Source organism: Prunus avium, chromosome 6, assembly GCF_965620075.1.
Source record: "Prunus avium chromosome 6, drPruAviu1.hap1.1, whole genome shotgun sequence".
Lineage (NCBI taxonomy): Eukaryota > Viridiplantae > Streptophyta > Magnoliopsida > Rosales > Rosaceae > Prunus > Prunus avium.
This window is the reverse complement of record NC_142289.1, coordinates 26,305,164-26,328,494: the sequence shown is the minus strand read 5'-3', so window position 1 is coordinate 26,328,494 and position 23,331 is coordinate 26,305,164. Positions and strand designations below refer to the sequence as shown.

Below are 23,331 nucleotides of genomic sequence, written 5' to 3'. Positions count from 1 at the left end.
GTGTCTATACTATTTCTTTTTGAAAAATTAGGAAAAAAACCGAGTATAGCCACGCGCTATACTATTTCTTTTAAAAAATATTGGAAAAGCCGAGTATAGCAGCGCGCTATACGATTTTGTTTGTAAAAACCGTAGTATATCATGGCGACTATACTATTAAATACATTATATTTAAATGGTATAGCCGCTTGGCTATACTATTTAATAAAAAAAAAAATTGAAAAAAGGACCCTTCTAGTTGCATTAGTCTATACTTTATAGATAGTAATTTGGTATAGCCACATGGCTAAATGAATAAAATACGTATATGTTTTATTCGGCAAAATTTTGGCAAATTACAACTTAAAAGTTCAGCCACTACATAATATTTTAATATATGTTATTTGTATTCAATAATATATGAATTTTTTGTGTATTATTGAAAATTTTGTAAAAAAATACATGTATTAAACATGAAAAATATGTATGTATATGTTCAATATGAGTATTGTACGTTTGCTTTTTAAGAAACGTGAATTTAACCGAGTCTTTAAGACGTGTACAAAACCGCGGCTTGGCTATACTATTTATTAAAAAAAAATAAAAGAAAAAGAGTCGAGTAATGCCGAGCGGCAATACTATTTTATAAAAAAAATTAGAAAAAAAAGAGCGGCTATACTATTTTATAAAAAAAAATTAGGAAAAAAAATCTGCTTTTAGCCGCCTGACTATAATATTTCTTTTATAAAAAATTGGAAAAAACCCTGTATATCTGTGCGGCTGTACTATTTCTTTAAAAAAAAAAGAAAGGAAAAACCGAGTATCGTCACTCGGCTGTACTATTTCTTTAAAAAACATTTGAAAAAACCGTATATAGTCGCTCGGCTATCCTATTTCTATTAAAAAAAAAAATTCTAAAACCCGCGTATCGCCGTGCGGCTATATTATTATATTTTTTTAAAAAGGGAAAAACCGAGTATATCCGCCCGACTATACTATTTCTTTTTAAAAAAAAATTGGAAAAAACCGGGTATAGCCGCCCGGCGATACTATTTCTTAAAAAAAAAAAATTAAAAAAGCGAGTATGGCCGAGCGGCTGTACTATTACTTTAAAATATTTAGAAAAAATGATTATAGCTGTCGGCTAAACTATTTAATAAAAAAAGGACCCCCTAGTTGCATTAGTTTATACTTTATACATATTAATTATGTGTATAACATGTGAATTGTATTATTGAAAATTTTAAAAAAAGCCTAGTAAAGCGAAGGGGCTATATAAAGTTTTTTTTTTTAAAGAAAAAAAGACCGAGTATAGCCGATCGGCTATACTATTTCTTTTCGAGAAATTACAAAAAACCCGGGTATAGCCGCGCGGCTATACTATGTCTTTCGAACAAAATTTTGGAAAAAACATATACCGGTGCGGGTATACTATTTCTGTTATATATATAATGGGTAATTAAGAGATTGATGTTCACCAAAACAAATAAAAATTAAGAGATTGATGTAATTATACTCATCCGCTTACTTGGTTGCTGTTTAGACCATGAGATTGAAAATCTGTGAGCATGAAAACCCGTATCCTTCAAAATCCCAACATCTTCCTCTGTAGCAAATAGATAACCAAATAGTACAATTAGAAGAAATCATGAATATCGGAAAGAACTTGCTGTCCTTATATATACTTCTTTTCTTATAATGTGGGATTTGTGTTGGAATCCCACATCGGTTGGGTGAAAGAAATGAAATGGGTTTAAATAGAATTACTCCACTCTAACTAATATCGAGGCCTTTTGTGGTAAAACCCCACACCTGACGGATTGGGCAGGTGGTAAAGTGGGGACAGTATCGATGTTGTTAGAGTGGGACCCATCGGGCAGATCCAAAATTCAACAATTTGTACCTTGTAGAGATTATATTGATCAATAGCCACATCTCCATTGCTGCGGTCCTTTATCCTCTCTGAGTATTTTATTTTATTTCCGTTAAAACATGTGTCTAACAATCAAATTAAGTTTCACAAAATAGAAAAAGTCTAAATAAAAAAAAGAAACCTGGATATTTGTGAGTGAATGTATCCCATACGCTTGGTCCTCTACCACCTTCATTTGCAGCACTTTCATACAAAAATCCGTACACACACAACACACACATAACCATACAAACCATGCTCGAGCACATCTGACCAGAACCCTCAAAGAAAAGCCTAAATTATGTAAAGAGATCATCAAAGAGAGAGGTACCTGGTACGCCGATCCAGCTGCCCCAAATAAGAAACCTTTCGAAAAACTGCTCCGGTTTAGCAAAGCAGCGCTACATATGTAGCAACAGAATGCTTTGAATTAGTTGCTCCACTACTTGTAACTGCACAACCAAGAACAAGTAGGAGGGCTAAGAGGAAGGTGCTTTGGAGTTCTATAATTCATTTGTACTCGTCTTCTAGCTAGGCTTTTTTATAATATGTACTCGGCATTTGTTACTTGTATCATGGACAAAGCATGATATAATTTAAAAAAAGTAATTTGAAACCTGTGGCATCTGTGAATCTTATAAACCTTAATTTCCATGTCCATTTAAGCTGCACGAAAATTCTGGGACTAGCAGGCCGAAAGTTTAGGATATCTTTTCAACCCATCTTTGTAATCCACATAATTGATACCAAATTTGACTGTGTAACCTAAGTCCCATTTGAAGTTGTCGAACAATGACCATGCAAAATAACCCTTCACATTAACGCCATCCCTGCTAAAAAATATGAATTAAAAACAAGAATATAAGTTATTGATCACGTAGTGAGAATGAAATCTTGCTATTGATGATGTTAAGCTTACTTGATTGCTATATTAAGATAATCAAGATGACGGTGGTAATAGTCAACTCTTTGATTATCGATAAGAGCTTCCTCAAGTGGTAATTTGGGATCATCGATGTCATCATATCCTACGTACAACATTAGGTGATTTTTAATTCCAAGTAGTACTTCAATAGCCATAATTATAGCATGTCTAATGACACAATAGATTACACAAAGGCCAAAGTTACCATTTTCAGTGACATAATATGTTGCATAGTAATTTACTACAATAAAATCATATGAACCTTTTAGCATCTCAGATTGCGCTTTAGTAAACTCTGGTAACCGATGTCGAACAATATGTCGCATAGTATGCGGATAGCGTCCATTTATCACAGGATCCATAAACCTGCATTAATAAAATAATTATTGAACTCTTTACTCGATTGGAAATATTGATAACAAATAGTCACATTTAGAACATCGACCTGGTGGAAACGTTCCTACTACAAAACCATTATTACTGTAGCTCCATGGCTTATTCATCGTGATCCAATGCTTAACTTTGTCTCCAAATTCCCTAAAGCATAGGTCTGCAAAGTCCCGAAAATAATTCCTGCATATTACATAAGAAAGAAGAATGAAATGAAAAGAACATAGAATCTTGAATGGCCCTTCTACCGCCAAAATATGAGTATGGCCAAAGGAGTGAACACTAGTAAAAAAAACCCTTTGCGCGACGAAACACAATTCGTCGCTCGATCAAAGTGACTTTGCGCGACGAAAATGAAACTTCGTCGTTCAAAGTCTTACGCGACTAAATTTTGCGCAACGAAACACAAATCGTCGCACAAAGTCACTTTGCGCGACAAACCTTTGCGCGACGAAGTGTTGTTCGTCTCGTAAAGTCTTTACAAAAATAAAGAAAATAAAAAAATTATTTGTAAAAATCTTTGAATGACTTTGCGCGACGAAATAATGAAATTTGGTGCACAAAGTCTTGCGCGATGAAGTGTATTTCGTCGCGCAAAGTCTTTACAAAAATAAATAAAATAATTTTTTTTTATAAAAATCTTTGCATGACTTTGCGCGACGAATTTATAAACTTCGTCTCGCAAAGTCTTTACAAAAATAAAAATAAATAAAATAAAAAAATTATTTTGTTAGAAAAATATAATATTTTAAATGTATTATATTTTAAATTGACGATCAAATTGGTTCATTGTATTCATATAGGGTCACAGAGTGTAGCTGTAAAAAATCATCAAAATCGAAATTAAAATAACCGTTAAATCGTGATTTTTCGTTTATAACTGTCGAAATTTTTTGTCCTATTACTTGATCTCTGAATGTTTATTTCTTCCGATTTTTGGCGTATATGATCTCGAAGTATAAACAAACAAGTTTGACGGTTGGATCTTTGAAACTAGTTTCGTAGAATGCGTATGCCATCAAAACAATATATTCACTAACAATTAAGAGTTTATTTATACTTTCATTAAATACAACATAAGATTTTGTGGTATCCACTAGTGTAAATATTTTAAATTGAAGATCAAATTGAGTCATTGTATTCATATAGGTTCAAGGAGTGTAGCTGTAAAAAATCATCAAAATCGGAGTTAAAATAACCGTTAAATCGTGATTTTTGTTTATAACCATCGAAAAGTTTTGTCCCATTATGTGATCTCTGAATGTTTATTTTTTCCGATTTTTAGGGTATACGATCTCGAAGTATAAACAAACAAGTGTGACGGTTGGATCGTTGAAACTAGTTTCATAGAATACATATGCCATCAAAACAATATATTCACTAACAATTAAGAGTTTATTTATACTTTCATTAAATATAACATAAGATTTTGTGGTATCCACTAGTGTAAATATTTTAAATTGACGATCGAATGCAGTCATTGTATTCATATAGGGTCAAGGAGTGTAGCTGTAAAAAATCATCAAAATCAGAGTTGAAATAATTGTTAAATCTTGATTTTCGTTTATAACCATCAAAATGTTTTGTCCCGTTACTTGATCTCTGAAAAAAAAAATTTCCCGATTTTTGGCGTATATGATCTCGATGTGTAAACAAATAAGTTTGATGGTTGGATCGTTGAAACTAGTTTCATAGAATGTGTATGCCATCAAAACAATATATTCACTAACAATTAAGAGTTTATTTATACTTTCATTAAATATAACATAAGATTTTGTGGTATCCACTAGTGTCAATATTTTAAATTGACGATCGAATGCAGTCATTGTATTCATATAGAGTCAAGGAGTGTAGCTGTAAAAAATCATCAAAATCAGAGTTGAAATAACCGTTAAATCTTGATTTTTCTTTTATAACTGTCGAAATGTTTTGTCCCATTATTTGATCTCTTAATGTTTATTTTTTCCAAATTTTGGCGTATATGATCTCGAAGTATAAACAAATAAGTTTGACGGTTGGATCGTTGAGTAGCTTTAAATTTGTTTATTTTGTACGTATAACACTTAAGAAATTGAATAGTATATATATATTTATTAGTAGGTTTAAATTTTTTTTAAGACTTTGCGCGACCAATATAATAATTCATCGCGCAAAGTATACTCTAAAAATTTGGGCGGGTACCAAAAATGAGAATTTTAAAAAAAATATTTTTTACGACTTTGCGCGACTAATATATAGTAGTTCGTCGCGCAAAATATACTCTAAAAATTTGGCGAGTACCAAAAATGGGAATTAAAAAAAAAAAAAATTACGACTTTGCGGGACGAATACTACTTTGTCGCGCAAAGTTTTGCGGGACCAACATATAGTCATTCGTCGCGCAAAGTATACCCGAAAAATTTGGGCGCGTACCAAAAATGCAAAAAATTTTTAAATTTTTTTTTCCAACTTTGCGCGACCAATATATAGTAGTTCGTCGCGCAAAGTATACTCTAAAAATTTGGGCGGGTACCAAAAATGCGAAATTTTTTTAAAATTTCTTTTCCAACTTTGCGCGACCAATATATAGTAGTTCGTCACGCAAAGTATACTCTAAAAATTTGGCGGGTACCAAAAATGGGAATTTTAAAAAAAAAAATTACGACTTTGCGGGACCAATATATAGTCGTTCGTCGCGCAAAGTATACCCGAAAAATTTGGGCGGGTACCAAAAATGGGAAGCGGGAATATTGTGGTCGCGCAAAACTTTGAGCCACCAAAATTTCGTCGCGCACCAAAAATGGGAATTTTTTTTTAAAAAAAATTTCGAGAATTTGCGCGACCAATATATTGTTTCATCGCGCAAAGTGATACGGTTTTTAAAACCAAAATAACTCCTCCACCATTTTCTCAATGTCTTCTACTCTTACCTCTCCTCTCTCTTTCCTTCTCCCCAAATCCTACCCTTTCTCTCACACTCACTCCTCTCACTTAGTCTCTCATCTCTCTCTTCACTATCTCTCACTCTCACTCACTCTCTTATCTCTCTTTTCATCATCTCTCACTCTCACTCACTCTTTCATCTCTCTCTCACTATCTTCTCTATTCTCTCACACTCACTTCTCCCTCTCATTCTCACTCACTCAAAATCTTGCCAAAAGGTATATTCTCTCCAAAGTTTAATTTTTTTTCTTCATTAATATGTGTTTTTGGAGTTAGTTTTGAGTTTATGCCAATTTTTTGTTATTTTGTTGTTATTTGACAATATTTGTTTTTTTTGTAGGGAATCGTCGAGACTTTGACGGCTAAAGTTGAGGATTTGGACGCTATCGAAACATATCCTCCGCCACTACCACCACAATAGGTTGTAGATTTTATTATTGTACTTTGTTAATTTATGTGTACATTTTGAATATTATATATATTGGATAATTTGACCACTATTTTTCATATGTAATTTTATTTTGAATATGTCAATTTAAATTAAAGTAATTAAAAAACAATCATACAATTAAATTAAATTTAAAAAGTAAAAATTTGAAAAATTAATATAATGAAATTGATATAAAAGAAATAATAAAACAAAATGTCAAAAACCTTGGGCGACAAAATATTTCATCGCGCAAACTATTAAACTAGTTAATTTTAATTAAAATTTTTTTTAAAAATAAAAAATAAAAAAAATTGAATATTTCGTCGCGCAAAGATTTGCGCGACATTAGGATTCGTCGCGCAAAGTGTATTTGCGCGACGTTAACTTTCGTCGCGCAAAATAATATTATTCGTCGCGCAAAGTAATTAATATTCGTCGCGCATAGTTGATACTATTCGTCGCGCAAAGTAGTTATAATTCGTCGCGCAAAGTATCTTTTAGCGACGTTAGTATTTGCGCGACAAAAAATAATTTTCGTCGCGCAAAACCTTTCTTTACGATCTTTGTGCGATCTTGCGCGACCAAAATTTTGTCACGCAAACTTTGCGCGACGAAATTGTACTTTGCGCAACAAAATTATTTCGTCGCGCAAAGTGTTTTTTGTAGTAATGGAAGTTGCCACTTACACAATTTGAGGGCTTAAAAAACCACCAAATTCATCCTCCAGAGTTTGGGAAGATCCCAATGAAAGATTGTGTGTGACGAGGGGCTTTACACCTGCATTCAACAATTAATGTACAAAAGAAAATGAACATTATATTAATTACATACTGTTCTCTCTCTTGATTTCTAAATTACAGAAGAGTGAGAAGTTCGGAGAATATATGTTGGTCATAGGAGTCGTGCACCATTAGCGAGAAGCTCGTCGATTAGGTTCTTGTAATATTGGGCTCCTACTTTGTTCACACCTTCACTTAGCTTTCCATCTGATAAGATGATCCAAATTAACATTATTTGGAAAGGAATTTTGGATACATTAAGATGACAATATTGTACCATAATAACACAGATAAGTAATTACAATACGTTAGTTCGATTAAAAAAAAAAATTGTACCCAATATGTGATACCAATAACTTGGTTGTATGTAAAAGTTGTTCTTTTGGACTGGATATATGTGAAAAAATTTATGTCGTCTTACTTGGTAATAATCTAGACCATGAGATTGAGAATCTGTAAGCATCAAAGCCCATTTCCTTCATAATCCGAACATCTTCCTGTAACAAGAACATAATTATAGCCCCAATGAAATAGTTAGAATAAGTATGCATATGATCAAGAAAATCCCATTGTTCTGGTACTTGATTTCTTATAATATTGTGTGTTCTTTGAACCTTGTAGTGATGATATTGATCAACAGCTACATCTCTGCTATGTTACCTAAGTTTTTCAACTGAAGCATATGAGATATTTTGGAAGACATATGGGGGAATATTTTATGAACCCATTTGAGGAAGACATATGGGGGAATATTTTATCAACCCATTTGAGGCCAAAGCAAAAGCTGCCGAAATATATAGAAGTAAACATATAAAATCAATACAAAGAAGAGACCTGGATATTTGTGAGTAAAAGTATCCCATATACTTGGTCCTCTACCACCTTCATTGGCACCACCTTCACACTAATACACACACACATAACCATGGAACCATAAATCAAAACCAAGCCAGATTATATAACCTTCAAACACAAAGCCTAAATGGTGTAAAGAGATTAAGAGATTAATGTAGTACTAATTAATGTACCAGAGCCTAGATGTACTACCTGGTTAGTCAGTTTATGCATTTACCCAGAGTTTCTCATAGGAATGCAGTTGATCAGATCTTAAGATCTTAAGACACTTAAAGTCAACCTCTGGAAAGAGATTAATGTTCTCAAAGAATGGAAATCTTGAAGTTGTTGGATATACAGATAGACACTCTACATTGGGTTTCTCATAGGAATGCAGTTGGGCATTGGTGATGTGTATGCACCAACTTGAGGAAGAGTATTGACGTGAGTTAACCTACTAAATCAAGGAGATTTATTTCCTAAGTTAATTAGGTGATTTACTTCCTTGTTTTATATAGTTTACACTAGAGGTGGGCTAGGACTGGGTTGGTTCGGTTTTGGGCCCAATCCAGACACTGAAACATAGGCCTCAGTTTGGCTATTTTGGAAACTGGAACCAAACCATAACTTGTGAAAATCGACCACTCCAGTTAACCGGACTTAGTGGGTTGGTTTGGTTCAATTTGGGTTTTTTGGCTTTCTCAGAGAGAGAGAGAGAGAGAGGAAGAATAAACAAAAGAGATGGAGAGGGAGAGATGGAGAGGAGCAAGGATTAAAATATCGGCCGTGCAGATAATATCGGGCCTCCAATTTACGGATATTTCGGGGGATATATCGTTATCGTTTTAGGTATCGGGAAAAAATCAACAAAAATGATAGATATAGGCATTGAAGCACATAATTTTGGTGTAAAACTCTCATAGATGTTATTTACATTATCAATGAATGTATTGAACAAATAAAACTCAAAATTTACTGATAATAAGATATACATATGATGAAATATAAGTGGTATGTAATGCGCGTTAATGAAAAGTTCGAAAATAAAATGTTGATTAGAATGAATAAATCATGCATAAAACCTTAGTTTGTTTAAACATTGGATTACAATTTAGATAAGTGTCCATCTACATAAATGAAGAGCTCCTATGAGGTTGAAATAATGAGGAACAACTTTGTAAGCCATGTGTTGAACATGGTGCACATATGTCTCTCTTGAGCTCCCTAATGTCCTCCTATATATGGGATAGTTAGGATTAACCAAACTAATAGGTCCATAATCTGTTTCATCATCTTGATCTCCATAACTAGTTCCACTATAATCAGGCATGACATAACCATAGCCATCATAAGATTCATTTGAGTTAGTACTAGGTCTAGTTCCTATGCTCATAGATAAAAACTGATCGCCATGTCCTCTTTAGATGGATTGGAGGTATGTGGGCAGTGGATTGTGCATAGATTCTTCATATTAATAAATTATAGAATTCTGGGCAAGGATTAGCTATTTTTGGGTTCTAATTTGCTTCAATTGCCTTAAAAAATTCTGAATTTTTTTGGGGTTATGTTATGGGTATCGGGAAATATCGGGGATATTGGCAAAATATCGAGGATATTGCACTTATCAGGGATATATCGTCGATACAGGGGAAGATATGGCCTTACCCCCTCAATATCGATGTCGACAGTTGAAAATATCGATATATCGGTGTATCGGCCGATATTTCAATCCTTGGAGAGGAGAAGAAAAAAAAAGGGAGATATGAAGGAAAAAGAAACCGAAAGAGAAGAGAGAAGCGAGAAGACAGATAGAAAGAAAGGGAGGAAGAAAAAGAGCAAAAGAATAGAGGGAGAAGAAGAAGAAGAAGGAAAAAAAAAAGATGGAGAGAGGGAGTGAAGACGGACGTAATAAGGAGAAGATGCATGCGTGTGTTGGGATACGTTTTTTTAAAATTCTGTTAGGCATGTGTGTTAGCATGCCCCAGAACAAAAGCCGGCTTTTTTATTTTTATTTCTTTAAACTATGTATTATATATATATATATATATATATATATATATATATATATTTCTTATAATAATATTTTATATATTATTTTTTTAACACCACTGGTTTGGTTTGGTTAAACCAGTGGTTTTGAATATTGCAAATCGTACAACGAACCATATATTTCGGTTTGATTTGGGTTCAAACTGGTGACAAAAAATTGAAAAAAAACCAAACCAACCCAAATATGATTGGTTTGACCGGGTTATCGGTCTGAATGCCCAGCCCTAGTTTACACATCATTGTCTATTTCCTTGTAAAGCACCCTTGTAAATTCCTATATATACCTCCTTATGGAGAAGAATACAATTAACCTAAAGTATTCAAATCATATTCATATTTTTAGTAGTTAAGTTGAAGTTAAATACCACTGTATTCGAACTGTGGGGAAACAGAAATTAGATTCCTACTTAAATTGATTAAGAAGCGGCCAATGTGGAATCTTTGTTTAAGTGGGTAGGATCACTTAAAGATTAAATAGCCAATTAAAGACCTATCTCCAATCTTTGTTTATTATCCAAAAGGGATACATAAACAGCATGACACCAGCCGAATTTAAAATAAATATAAATTGTATAAAAAAAGGAAAAAAAAAGCATAACACTAAAATGTCATGTGGCCACCCGAAAGAAAAAAAAGACCAACTTAGTCTTTGACAATATCAGTAGCCCTAATTCTGCAGCCACCGCAATATTATAGGGAGGAGGAGTCCACAACGGTTGTCGAATGGACCCCGCCTTCACTCCCTAATTATGCATAGGGTTCCTTGCCCTTTGTGTAGCTTGGTATGGGACTTGGTGCATGATTTTGATTTTTCTATTGATTTGTCCCTTTTGTTGTAGCTTGCTTGCCTTGCTGCTTGTTAGGGGCTTTCGGCTTTTTATCGCCTTGTTTTTCTTCTTAGCTTTCTTAGCCCTTCTGGGTCCTTCTGGGTCCTCTATTCTTTTATGCTGCTCTTTGTGTTTTAATGAAATTCCACTTCGACCAAAAAAAGAAGAAGGCAATCCCCAGTCTCTCAGGGCACAATGGCTGACATGAGAAAGTCTGGGTTCATAAATTGGTAACTATTGAGACCTTGGACCTGAAAGGGAAACTTAGCAAGAAAAACATAAGAAAGAAAGGAAAAGGAATTTAACTATATTCTCATTCATATCTTCTCCACGAAGTAGAGTGGTGTTTATACAGCTAGCTTCGATTGCCAACTGGCAATCGGTTGAGAGAGAAACTAACCAACTCCTGAAAATACGGAAAAAGGAAAATATATCTTATTTGAGGGAAATAGCTAGGTGATCTATCGCTAGGTGATCTATTGGGCTAAAGCACATGGCCCAAAGAAAGGGTTGGTTCCTAACATTCCCTCCCTCTCGAGAACAAACCTGTCCTCAGGTATGAAAAGAAGGGAAACAAGTCTGAATATCAGAGGCATCTTCCCAGGTGGCATCTTTGACTGGCAGTCCCTCCCATTGAATGAGCCAATGTGTAATTGGTTTATTCTTCCGTTTGATTAAACCTCTGTTCAAAATCTGAGCCGGCATCCAGTGAACTAGACCATCTACCATGGGAGGAAGAGTGGGACAAGGGGAGACATTCGAACCCAGCTTCTTCTTCAACAATGAGACATGAAAATCGTTGTGGATACAGGAAGTTCCAGGAAGCTGCAGCCTATATGCAACTGTGCCTACTCGAGAAAGGATCTGGAAAGGGCCATATAAGCAAGGAGTGTGTTTGGGATGCTGAGGATTACACATTGTGGCCTGTCGATAAGGCTGCAAGCGGAGATAAGCCCAGTCCCCTGGTTGAAACTCCCTCTCAGTACGGTGTTTATCTGTAAAGTACTTCATATGATCTTGTGCCACTTGCAAAGTCTGACGTAGTTGACAGAGAATGGCATCACGTTCTCGAAGAGTGGTGTCCACGGCATCTACTGCAGTAGTACCAGGTATATAAGAAGATACGACAGGAGGAGGTTTCCCATAGATGGCTTCATGGGGTGTCATCTGTATAGCAGAGTGGTAGGTGGTATTATACCACCATTCTGCCCATGGTAACCAAAAAGTCAAGCTGGTGGGTTTGTCCCTTGCGAAGCAACGCAAATAGTGTTTAAGCATGCAGTTGAGAACCTCAATTTGTCCGTCGGACTGAGGATGATACACCAAACTATGGCATAGCTTGGTGCCTTGAGCTTGGAAAAAAGCCGTCTAGAACTGACTTAGGAAAGTAGGATCGCTATCACTGTCTATGGTGCGAGGTAACCCATGAAGTCGAAAAATCTCACTAATAAAAATATGAGCGATTTGTACAGCAGTGTAAGGATGTTTGATCGCCACAAAATGGCCATATTTAGACAAGCAGTCAACCACCACCAGTGTGCAATTTTTCCTCGTGCTTGGCGGCAGTCCCTCAATAAAATCCATTGCAATATCCTGCCAAATGGAGTCCGGAATGGTCAATGGCTGTAGTAAGCCAGACGGCTTAATAGATTCTTACGTGTTGGGTTGACAAGTATCACAGGTTGCTACATATTTCTTCACATCGGCTTTAAGGCCAGGGCACCCAAAAGTGAGTAGCACTCTCTTGTATGTTCGGAGATAACCGGAGTGTCCTGCAGTAGGGGTATTGTGGAACTCCTCAAGGATCTGATCGGGCCACGTAGCAATGGCTGGTACATACAAGCCTCCCTTGTAGTATAATTGGTTGTTGATCCAAGTATAGTGACAAGTGGGATTGGAGGCAGACAGAGCATCCAAGATAAGTTGATGAGTGGCTGAATCCTGAAGACAAGCTGCTGCAATTTGAGGGATGTAATAAAAAATGGGGGACGTAAGCCCCATTAGAGCCACTAATTCATGTTTGTGAGACAAGACATCAGGTCTCGCATTATTTTTTTCCAGCTCTGTACTCAATCACATAATTGTAACCCAAGAGCTTGAGCAGCCATTTCTCTTAAGTGGTGGTAGTGATTCTCTGCTTTAAGAAATACCAAATAGTTTGATGGTCTATGAGGATCTTAAACTTCCTTCCCAACAGATAAGGTCGCCAATGTTCCACAGCGTGTACCATTGCCATCATTTCTTTGTCATAAACGGAGAGACTTCAATGCTTGGTAGAAAGAGCCTTGCTAAGGTAGGTGATAGAGTGGCAGTCTTGTGACAAGATAGCACCAATACCCCCATTAGAAGCATCGCATTCAATTACGAAGTCCTTGTTGAAGTCAAGCAGAGCAAGAATAGGTGTAGTAGTGAGAGCATCCTTGAGAGTATCAAAAGCTTTTTCTACTTGCGTAGACCATAAGAAATCATCCTTTCGCAACATGTCAGCCAAGATTGTGTGGCCTAGATAATCCATAGACCTCTGTCCAAATGAGCATTTGGATATTTTGACATGCAATTGGTTTGCTCGCAGGAGCTCAAATACTTGTTGAAGGCAAGAAAGGTGGTCAGTAAAGGAATTACTGTAAACTAGAATATCATCAAAGAACACCAACACAAATTTACGTAAGTATGTACGAAAAACAGAGTTCATGAGTGCTTGAAAGGTGGATAGTGCGTTGGTTAGGCCAAAAGGCATTACGAGAAACTCATGGTGGCCTTCATGAGTGCAAAAAGCAGTTTTTGGAATATTCTCCTCTTTCATCCTGATTTGATGATAACCTAACCGTAGGTCCAACTTAGAGAAATACGAAGCTCCATATAGTTCATCCAGTAGTTCGTCAATAACAGGGATAGGGAATTTGTCTTTGATAGTTACCTAGTTGAGAGCCCTGTAATCAATACAAAATCCCCAGGTGCCTTCTTTCTTTTTTACCAACAATACTGGTGATGAGAAGGGGTTGTTACTATGGAGGATTAAATCGGCTTCGAGCATTTCTTTAACCTGAGACTCTATCTTCGACTTCTGGCTATGAGCGTATCGATATGGTCTGACTGAAATTGACCCTGTGCCCGATAGTAAAGGAATCCAGTGATCTACACTTCCCTTCGGAGGAAGCCCTGTAGAAGCTAAGAATAAATCTGCAAATTGATTTAGTAGACTTTGTAATGGTTCTGGAAAAGGTTCTGAAACCGAAATAGACTTAGGGTCGGTTGTCTTATGAATCAGAAAATTCATATCCACTGTGTTCTCTTTAGAGCCCAATTGATATATTTGGGTGGTGGGTTGTAATGGGCCATTCATGGCACCCATGATTCTGTGATTAGATCCTTCCATAGTAAACTCTATGGTCATGTGCTTGAAATGCCATCCTACCAATCCCAAGGTCTCTAACTAGTCCATGCCCAGAACCATGTCACAGCCAATCACATTCAAAAGCCAGTAATCATGCTAGAATTCGTATCCTTGTATCTGGACTGGAACCTGTCGGAGCATGCCTTTGGTTTTTAGAGGGCTACCCGAGGCAACCGCCACGGTTTCAATGCATGTCCTATCAATGGGGTGGCGCAGGTGCTCTGCAATCCATGGGTTTGTAAAACTCTTGTCGGCACCAGTCTATGAAAACCAGAATGGGAATGCCCTGAATTTGCCCCATTAATTTCATGACTCTCCCTCTCTTTCTCTTATCGGCGATAGCATGAAGCTGTAAGGGAGTATCATCTGTTAGGGTTGGGTCCTCATCTATAGCATCCAGACCCTCACTTGAACCCTCCATAGTCCCATATCTTCTCCTTTTACCTCAATCATGAAAACACGAGACTGTTTACATCTATGACCTGGAACATAAGGGTCATCATAGTAGAAACACAATCCTTTCAAACGGCGTTCTTGTAGCTCGGTTTGAGCCTTACGCTGAACTGTTGGTGGTTTGGAGGTGACCCCTGGTGTGGAGAAGTGTGGCTTCGTTCATGGAGAAGATGGTGGCTGAAAGGATTTGGTATTATTTGCCCTAAATGAAACCCTTTTCTTAATCTACTTATTTTCATAAATTTGGGCTAGTTGCATGGCTCGAGCCAAATTCTTGGGCTCAAGAGCTAAAACATCATCCTCAATTTCCTTCTTCAGACCTCCAACAAATACGCCCAAGAGAAGCTCATCAGTCCAGCCCACAGTTCGACAAGACAGTTTGATGAATTGGGCCACAAACTCTGCAACTGAGCCCATTTTCCGTATCTGTGAAAGGGCCGCGTTAACATTCAAAGCCTCCCCTGGCCCAAATCGTTGAAGAAGCATTTCAGAAAAAATGGCTCATGAGTCTCTCGGATACCTGGCCTCATACCATTTCATCCAGAGGGCTGCGTCACCACCCAAGTGCATAGCCGCCACCATGACTTTTCTGGATTCTTCTACCTCGTGGTATTCCAAGAATCGCTTCGCCATTGCCAACTAGCCATAGGGGTCTTCACCATAGAAACAAGGAAGATCCAATTTCATGGGTTTCATGCTAGAAAAATGGGGAGAATTAGGTCTTGGACTTACCGGCATCATCTAAGATGCTGAGTGATAGGGAATGTGTTGTTCTGGTGACATGAACGGTCCCGACTAAGCGGTGTGTAATCCCAATAGCGAATGGTTCACCGTTGTTCTTAGTGGTGGCTGAGAGTATTAAGGTATCGGCATCTGGTGTTGCAACGATGGCGACCCTCCTAGTAAAACAATCGTAGGTGGAATATATGGATTCGACGCCAAGAATCCCAAACTGGGTCCGGCACCAGTAAATATTGGATGATTAGGTGCTGTGTGAAGGTGTGATTAGTCGAGAAAATACCCCCTATCGTGGCCATGCCTCCCGGAGACCCTAGCATGGTAGCCGATGAAGACAGGACCGTGCTATGTGGTGGTGGTCCAGTAGACGTAATACGTTCCGACTGATTAGGGCGGTGGATTACGGTTGCAAAAGCCGCGGATCTCCGCCAACATCAACTTTTGGAAAGCGACGTTCTGATCTTGGTGAGCGGCTAAGGATTTTTGCACATAAGACATGTTTGACTGAACCGCCGCTTGCTATACCGCTAGCACCGTCACCGTTGCTTGGAACTCCTGAATTTGAGAATCCCACAATTCGTGTTGAGTATCAAGCTCGGCTTCCGCAATGGCAGCGACCTCCATGGAGGCCGTTGTCTACCCCTTTCTTCCCATGGTGGCAACCAGGCTCTAGATACCAAATGTTGAGACCTTGGACTTGAAAGGGAAACTTAGCAAGAAAAACATAAGAAAGAAAGGGAAAGGATTCAACTATATTCTCATTCATATCTTCTCCACAAAGCAGAGTGGTGTTTATACAGCTAGCTTCGATTGCCAACTGGTAATCAGTTGAGAGAGAAACTAACCAACTCCTGAAAATACGGAAAAAGAAAAATATATCTTATTTGGGGGAAATAGCTAGGTGATCTATTGGGCTAATGCACATGGCCCAAAGAAGGGGTTGGTTCCTAACAATAACCTAATCAAATCCGCATTAAACATAGATAATTAGAAGTTAGAACAATGAGAATTTGAGATCAATATGAACCCATCGGAATTCACAACGTCAAAAGGAATTTGGTCACCCAACTGACTGTTTATTCTTGTTCATACACAAACAACATTCACATTATACATTACTTTTTTGGTCACAAACAACGTCTGCAATTCGATTTCCCTAGTACTTAGGAACTTTACTTAGGAACTTTTTAAACCAATGGGCTGAGAGTTTTGGGTGTCTTTTCAACCCATTTTTGTAATCCACGAAGTTCATACCGAATCGAACAGTGTAGCCATTATTCCATTCAAAATTGTCGAACAGAGACCATGCAAAGTATCCCTTAATATGGACACCGTGCCTGCACAAAAAGATGGAATTAACAAAACCTAAAAAGGTTAGGCATATATATGCATATGAATGTACATAGTATATATATGTTTTTTTTTAGTACAAGCGATAGTCTAAATTAGAGGGGAGGGGGTTTCTCACACACACACATCTGATGTCATGGGGTTCGAACCTAGGACTTGAAAGTCTGCAAGTCAATGCCCTTTTTCACTGGGCTAGACCCCGTTGGCTGTAGTGTATATATGTTACATTCATATATATGAACATACATCTTTTATGTCATATGTGTATTTATAAATAAATATATATATATATATATATATATATGTCACACACATATACAACACAGGGGATATGTATAGGCTTTGTTGAGCACTTACTTGATGGCTCGTTGAACGTAATAGAGGTGGTGATAGTAGTAGTCAATTCTCTGGCTATCATTACGGGCTTCCTCAAGTGACAATTTTGGATGGCTGAACTCATCAATCCCTGCAACAAATATGTAACATGTTAGTCTTTTAGTTTTAAGCTTGTTCATTTTCAAAAAAGAGAAGGGCTAACTCCTTTAATTATTACAAACTGCACAGAAATGTCACTAGCTTAATAGTTAGTTCATTTTAAATGTATACTTAATCGCAATAATTACACTACATGTGAAAACTTGGTGATGCAACTAACTAAATAGTTACCATTCTCTGTAATGTAAATGAGTGGATCATTATACTTTCTCTTTGTGTAGAGTAAAAGATCTTTAATTCCTCTTGGATAAACATATAGCCAATCTGAAGCAGCCTGTAAAACCATAGAAATTGAGAGATTTGTAGAGGTTACATTTGTCTGTGAAAAACAATTAATAATACCAACGCTAACAGCGAAGCTAATTTGATATGTGTACCTTTGGACCAATAGAGACCCCGTTAAGCTCGGCTGCCACAATATATACAGTCAAAATCTAATTGTTATGAGAAACTTAAAAATTGGTAATCAACAAGCTTTGAATTTGAACTACGTACATGAAAAATTAGCACGAGCATCTGTCAAGTAGCTTGCATTTACAAAATTATGTTGAGGTGCATAGGCTGCATAATAAGTAGTATAGTAATTTAATCCAAGAAAATCAAATGATCCATTTAGCAATTTAGATTCTGCTTTCGTGAAGTTTGGTAGACGATTTCCAACAAGAGACCGCATACTGTGTGGATAGTCACCACTTGTTATTGGCTCCGCAAACCTACAAAAAGGTGGAAATTCCCATTACAAACTTAATGCTAAATAGGATATTTTCTTGTCGGAAAATTTGGCATGTTATATTGCCGGAAAGTTGGCTTATTATAAAGCCAAACATTCATAAAGCATATTTTTATTTGTTCAATGTATTTAAATTAATGTTCTATTAACATATATATTCGGGAAACAAATATTAGATTATGCTAGTAAGCATTGTAAGCGAGTTACAGATTTATATTAGGTACTGACCATCCAAACATAAAATCCAAGGCTCGTAATGCAGCATTTTTATGGTGCTTGGCTTCAGAAATCGGCACAAACCAATGTGACAATAGCGTTATACCTATCAGACCTTTTTGAGATGCCTGCAGATTAATTTTGAACATAACAGGATTACTGAGTCATACAGAATAATTCTCCATTATTCACATATAGTTCTCAATTTAGGAGCTAATTCTAGCCCAGCGCGCTAAAAAAAGAAACCTGATATTTCTTCTTGTACAATTCTACAGCAGTTGCATGTGCAAGGAGCTGGTTGTGTGACACCACATATGGTTCTGTACTTGAATCCCCACCAGTGCAATTTAGCTTCTGCCAATCAGAACATCGTCCGGGCGCAAAGTCCCCTTTTGCATAACCACCAACACTATAGCTCCATGGCTCATTCAATGTGATCCAGTATTTTACCCGATCACCAAATTCCTCATAGCAAAGCTCTGCATAGTCTCGAAAGTGATTTCTGTACACACACACATATATATATAGAATGATGGTTGTAAAAATTAATATCCAATGCCAAATATTGGTTTCAAACATATTTGAAATGGTATATCTGAATTTGTTCACGTACATAATATGAGGGCTTAAGAAACCACCGTATTCGTCTTCTAAGGCTTGGGGAAGATCCCAGTGGAAGAGGGTTACAAATGGCTTTAGACCTGCATGAGTAATAGAAAAAAGTTGACTAAGTGGTGTTTCGGTGGGATTGATATTGAGGTTTTATGTGATTATATATAGAAAGCTGCTTCACCATTGTGTAGGAGTTCGTTGATGAAACTGTTGTAGTATTTGATTCCTTCCTTGTTCACGCCTCCACTTAGCTTTCCATCTAATAAATAAGAACAAAACAAGCAAATACACAAATAACTCAATCAATAATAAGTGGTAAGGAAAGAAAGGGCCAATGGTAAACTATTTCTTCTCTTGGTTCAATTTTTTCGATAACGACTTTAACTGATAACACAGCTAAGCTTGCAACACTTTCTTAGTTGCTTATATACAACGATATAGAAGGAGGGCCACGTGAATTATTATTTCAAGGAAGAGACATGTTCTGTAGAATATATACACGAATGTCATTGATGAACTCACTCGGTAACAATCTTGGCCATGAGATAGAGAATCTATAAGCATCCAACCCCATGTTCTTCATAATCCCCACATCTTCCTACAATAACACAAAAGATATAATTATAAAAAAGAACCTTAAAAGGATCTCATTTTCAATTTCCTATAGCTATGTTCTCTTCTCTTACTGGGCTCAAAGCAAACAAGGCATTTGTGTTTGTCAAATTTGTTTTTTCTAAGAAAAAACAATGAGAATTATGTGATCAAAATTTAAACCTTATAGTGGTGATATTCATCAATAGCCACATCTCCGTTGCTGCCATCTTGGATTCTTTCTGCAATTAAAAAAACAAAAACAAAAAATTATCAAAGCACGACTATTATATAACTAACTAGGCCTTATCTCTCACTAGAAAAAAAAAAATTAAAACTTGGTCCATTGTTTAATAAGTGAATTTGATTAATCAATTTTTTTCTCCTAGCAATGCTCTGCTCTGTATGAAAAATAGGGTCGTCCCTGAGCAATAAAATGTCCATTTGTGAGGTATTAGCAACCATTTTTATCAACGAAAAAACGCAAATCTAAGAAATCAAGTTTAGTGACGGTATGGGTAACAACCGAATTAGAGAGCGAAATTAAGACTTCATAGACAGAAGAAAAACAGAATATTAAGAGTGGATAAAGAAAACAAAGCCTAGACACACCACCTGGATGTTTGTGGGTGTAGGTATCCCATATGCTTGGTCCTTTACCACCTCCTCTTGCAGCACCTTCATACTAAAATTCACACACACACACATAAAAGAGTACAGAATGAAGATGCCAATGTTCATGCATGGATGCTTAGTCTGGCAAGAAGAAACTAATTAAGTAATTAAAACAAAAATTAAAGGGTAATTAAGCCTCCAAAAGAGAAAAGACTCACCTGGTAAGAAGATGAAGCTGAGCCAAAAATGAACCCAGCTGGAAAACTGCTTCTGTTGAGGAAAGCAGTGTCATACTGACTGGGTGTAACTGGAATGGTGGCTTGGCTATTTGCCAATGCAAAGCCAATTAGTTGCAGAAAAGAACTTCCTAATAGCAAATATCCTAATTGGATTGCCATAACTTGAGGTTTTGGAGATCTAGATAGCTTGGCCTTGCCTTGACGGGGTTTATAAATGGAGGAAGGATACATCACAGCACAGCTAAGAAGCCAGGAGTCTCAAGACACATGTACACTGTGCATGCAACGGTTAAAGCATCTCAAATGTTCCTGAAAAAGAAAAATTAAATTTAAAAGATCGTCAAAAAATAATCATTTGGTGAAGCTAAAATGTTAAATTATTGCATTATTGCATAGCCTAAATGACATTTGTGAGGCCTTGAAAAATATAAGGCACATAAAATTTAATGGCTTTTTATCATAAATAGTCCCTAAGGTTTACGAAATTATCATTTTTCATTAGTAACATTTTTTTTATACATTAATGGTCCTTAAGGTTATTCTCTACACATCAAAATGGTCCCTGCCATTAGCTTCCATCAAATTTTCTATTAAATTGCTGATGTGGCACGTGTGTGGAGCCTACATACCCAATAGTATATAGCCACGTGGCTTTAAATAAAATAAAATATATTTTAAATATTTTAAAACTTAAATCCATTAAAAAAAACAAAAAGACATGCACCATGCCTCCCTCTGCCAGCGCCTCCCTCCTCTCAACAGACCCACTTTTTGCCTCTCCCCCTCCTCTTCCTCCCTTATCTTTCTCTCTATCCCTCTCCATGTGTTCTCTTTCTCTTTCTCTCTTTTTTTAATTGTACAAAGCCAAAAGGCTATGGCTTTTACTGCCCATGTCCAATCACAAGCTGAGCCAAAAAACCCCAAGAGGCTCCAATTCTTCAGCCAAGTATAGCCCCAACCCCAGAAAAACCCGAAGAGGCCAAAACAAATATATCCCATATAGTCTTTGGTAGTATTGCAGCCTCAGCCAATCTGTGGGGTCATAGGAAAAACTACATCAAGCTATGGTAGATCAGCCTGTAAAAATCGAGGAAGATGAGGGAGAGAGAGAGAGAAAGAGAAGGGAGGAAGAGGAGGAAGAGAGAGGCAAAGAGTGGGTCTACGAGGGTAGGAGGCGCTGGTAGAGGGAGAACGCAGATGGTGCAGGTCTTCTTGTTTTTTTTTTTTTTTTTGGATTTTAAGTTTTAAAATATAATATATTTTATTTAAAGCCATGTGGATGTATACTATTGGATGTGTAGGCTCCACACACGTGTCACGTCAGCCATTTAATAGAAAATTTGATGGAAGCTAACAACAGGGACCATTTTGATGTGTGGAAGGTAACCTTAAGGACCATTGGTGTCACAAAAAAACATTCGAGACGAAATGTGATAATTTCGCAAACCTAAGGGACCATTTGTGATAAAAAGCCAAATTTAATTAATGTCATAGCTTGATTTGGAATGATTAAGGAACCACTAAAAGCATATAATTTATAAAAGCAAATTAAACATTAGCAACAATGCTTTACCACCACGACTAAAGGTCCACGGCTGATTCAATGTGATCCAATACTTTACCCGATCACCAAATTCCTTATAACGAAGTTCTGCATAGTCCTGACAGTGATTCCTGCACATAATAGATATGTTTGGAAAATTAAAAATCAATGGGAAATATTGATTTTAGCACTTCATAGTAGTATAAATGTGTTAACTTACATAATGTGTGGGCTCAAAAAACCGCCATATTCTAGTCATCATTAGTTGTCATGTGTGTAATTCCTCTTAGCTCATATTTAGAAATTAGGACTTGGGTATTTGCTAAAAAGTTGAAGTAGATTGAAGAGTTTATGAGGCTACAAAATCAAGATAATTTGTGCATTTGTTTATAACGGGCATCATTAAGAAAATCAGAATCTGCATCACAATACTTTGTATGACTAGTCATGTAGGCCAAATATTTCCAGCATGAGATTTTTAATAAAGGCACGTGACTTTGCTTATTATAAGTCCAATCCTTGGCTGCCAAGTGTTCTTTTGACTGTCTACTTTTACCAAAAAGGCTGGGGCTGGTCTGGACTCACCAACTCTCTCATTTTACATTTTTCATATGGGTTTGAGAGAGAGAGAGAGAGAGAGAGAGAGAGAGAGAGTTCTAGTGAGAAAGTGTGTGTAAATTAGGTTTTACTTTTTGGGAGAAGAGTTCATGGTTTCTTGAATTCCTTTTAGGGATTTCATTGAAATTTCATTTCTCAAACTTTTGCTTAGTGATACAAAGTTTTCATCTCTCATCACTTTCATTTTCACTATTTTTGGAAAACTTGGTTTTCTCTCTTTGGTTTGTATGAGAGTGTTCATGCATAGAAATGGGTTTTCAAGATTTCATTTTGAAAGCTACTTCTTTTTCAGAATATATGTTTAATTTTTTTTCTTTTTTGGGTTAACTATATAAAAGTATCCAACCTTTAAGGGTTGTTTCAAATTATTACCCAACCTTTAAAATCTTGCACGTAGATACATTAACTCGTGAAAACATACAAATTAGATCCTTCATACGTTATTCACACCGTCAGAGGAGCCTTGAAGTGTTGACGTGGCATGTCTGATTGTGACCTTTTTTTTCCTAATGAAATGGCAAAAAAGTACTTTACTTTTAAAGTTAATTAAAAATATAAACATATATGATATGAAAAAAAGGGTCAACTACATAAAAATATCCAAACTTTGAGGGTCGTTTCAAACTAGTACCCAACCTTAAAATTTTTGCACATAGATACACAACCAGGCACAGACCTTAATATAGCCTA

The 23,331-nt window shown here is 36.5% G+C and overlaps 2 protein-coding genes and 1 pseudogene across 2 annotated transcripts; all 3 read right to left on the bottom strand.

Annotated features, from left to right (window-relative positions):
• Positions 1 to 2,576: 2,576 nt before the first annotated feature.
• On the bottom strand, positions 2,577 to 9,564 carry LOC110747590 (beta-glucosidase 12-like; annotated as a pseudogene).
• Positions 9,565 to 11,599: 2,035 nt separating this feature from the next.
• LOC148293922 (uncharacterized) lies at positions 11,600 to 12,214 on the bottom strand. The gene has a single exon (XM_088254651.1). It carries the CDS (start codon positions 12,212 to 12,214, stop codon positions 11,600 to 11,602), a length of 615 nt encoding a protein of 204 aa, XP_088110777.1.
• A 4,427-nt stretch (positions 12,215 to 16,641) lies between these two features.
• LOC110760036 (beta-glucosidase 12-like) lies at positions 16,642 to 20,673 on the bottom strand. Its single transcript, XM_021962211.2, has 13 exons — positions 20,460 to 20,673; positions 20,242 to 20,311; positions 19,810 to 19,868; positions 19,558 to 19,633; positions 19,217 to 19,294; positions 19,037 to 19,124; positions 18,670 to 18,925; positions 18,436 to 18,551; positions 17,973 to 18,190; positions 17,855 to 17,886; positions 17,649 to 17,751; positions 17,340 to 17,448; positions 16,642 to 16,969 (listed from the first exon to the last, which is right to left on the bottom strand). Exons 1-13 carry the CDS (start codon positions 20,637 to 20,639, stop codon positions 16,789 to 16,791), a joined length of 1,566 nt encoding a protein of 521 aa, XP_021817903.1. The 5' UTR covers positions 20,640 to 20,673; the 3' UTR covers positions 16,642 to 16,788.
• Positions 20,674 to 23,331: the final 2,658 nt, after the last annotated feature.

What these genes read in the sequence shown, in the direction of transcription:
- LOC148293922 (XM_088254651.1), bottom strand. Translation starts at nt 12,214, where the DNA reads ATGACACCCCATGAAGCCATCTATGGGAAACCTCCTCCTGTCGTATCT.
- LOC110760036 (XM_021962211.2), bottom strand. Translation starts at nt 20,639, where the DNA reads ATGGCAATCCAATTAGGATATTTGCTATTAGGAAGTTCTTTTCTGCAA. An exon ending in CAACGAACTCCTACACAATG is followed by an intron (nt 19,125 to 19,216) that starts GTGAAGCAGCTT and finishes TTACTCATGCAG; the next exon opens with GTCTAAAGCCATTTGTAACC. An exon ending in TGTACAAGAAGAAATATCAG is followed by an intron (nt 18,552 to 18,669) that starts GTTTCTTTTTTT and finishes ATTAATCTGCAG; the next exon opens with GCATCTCAAAAAGGTCTGAT.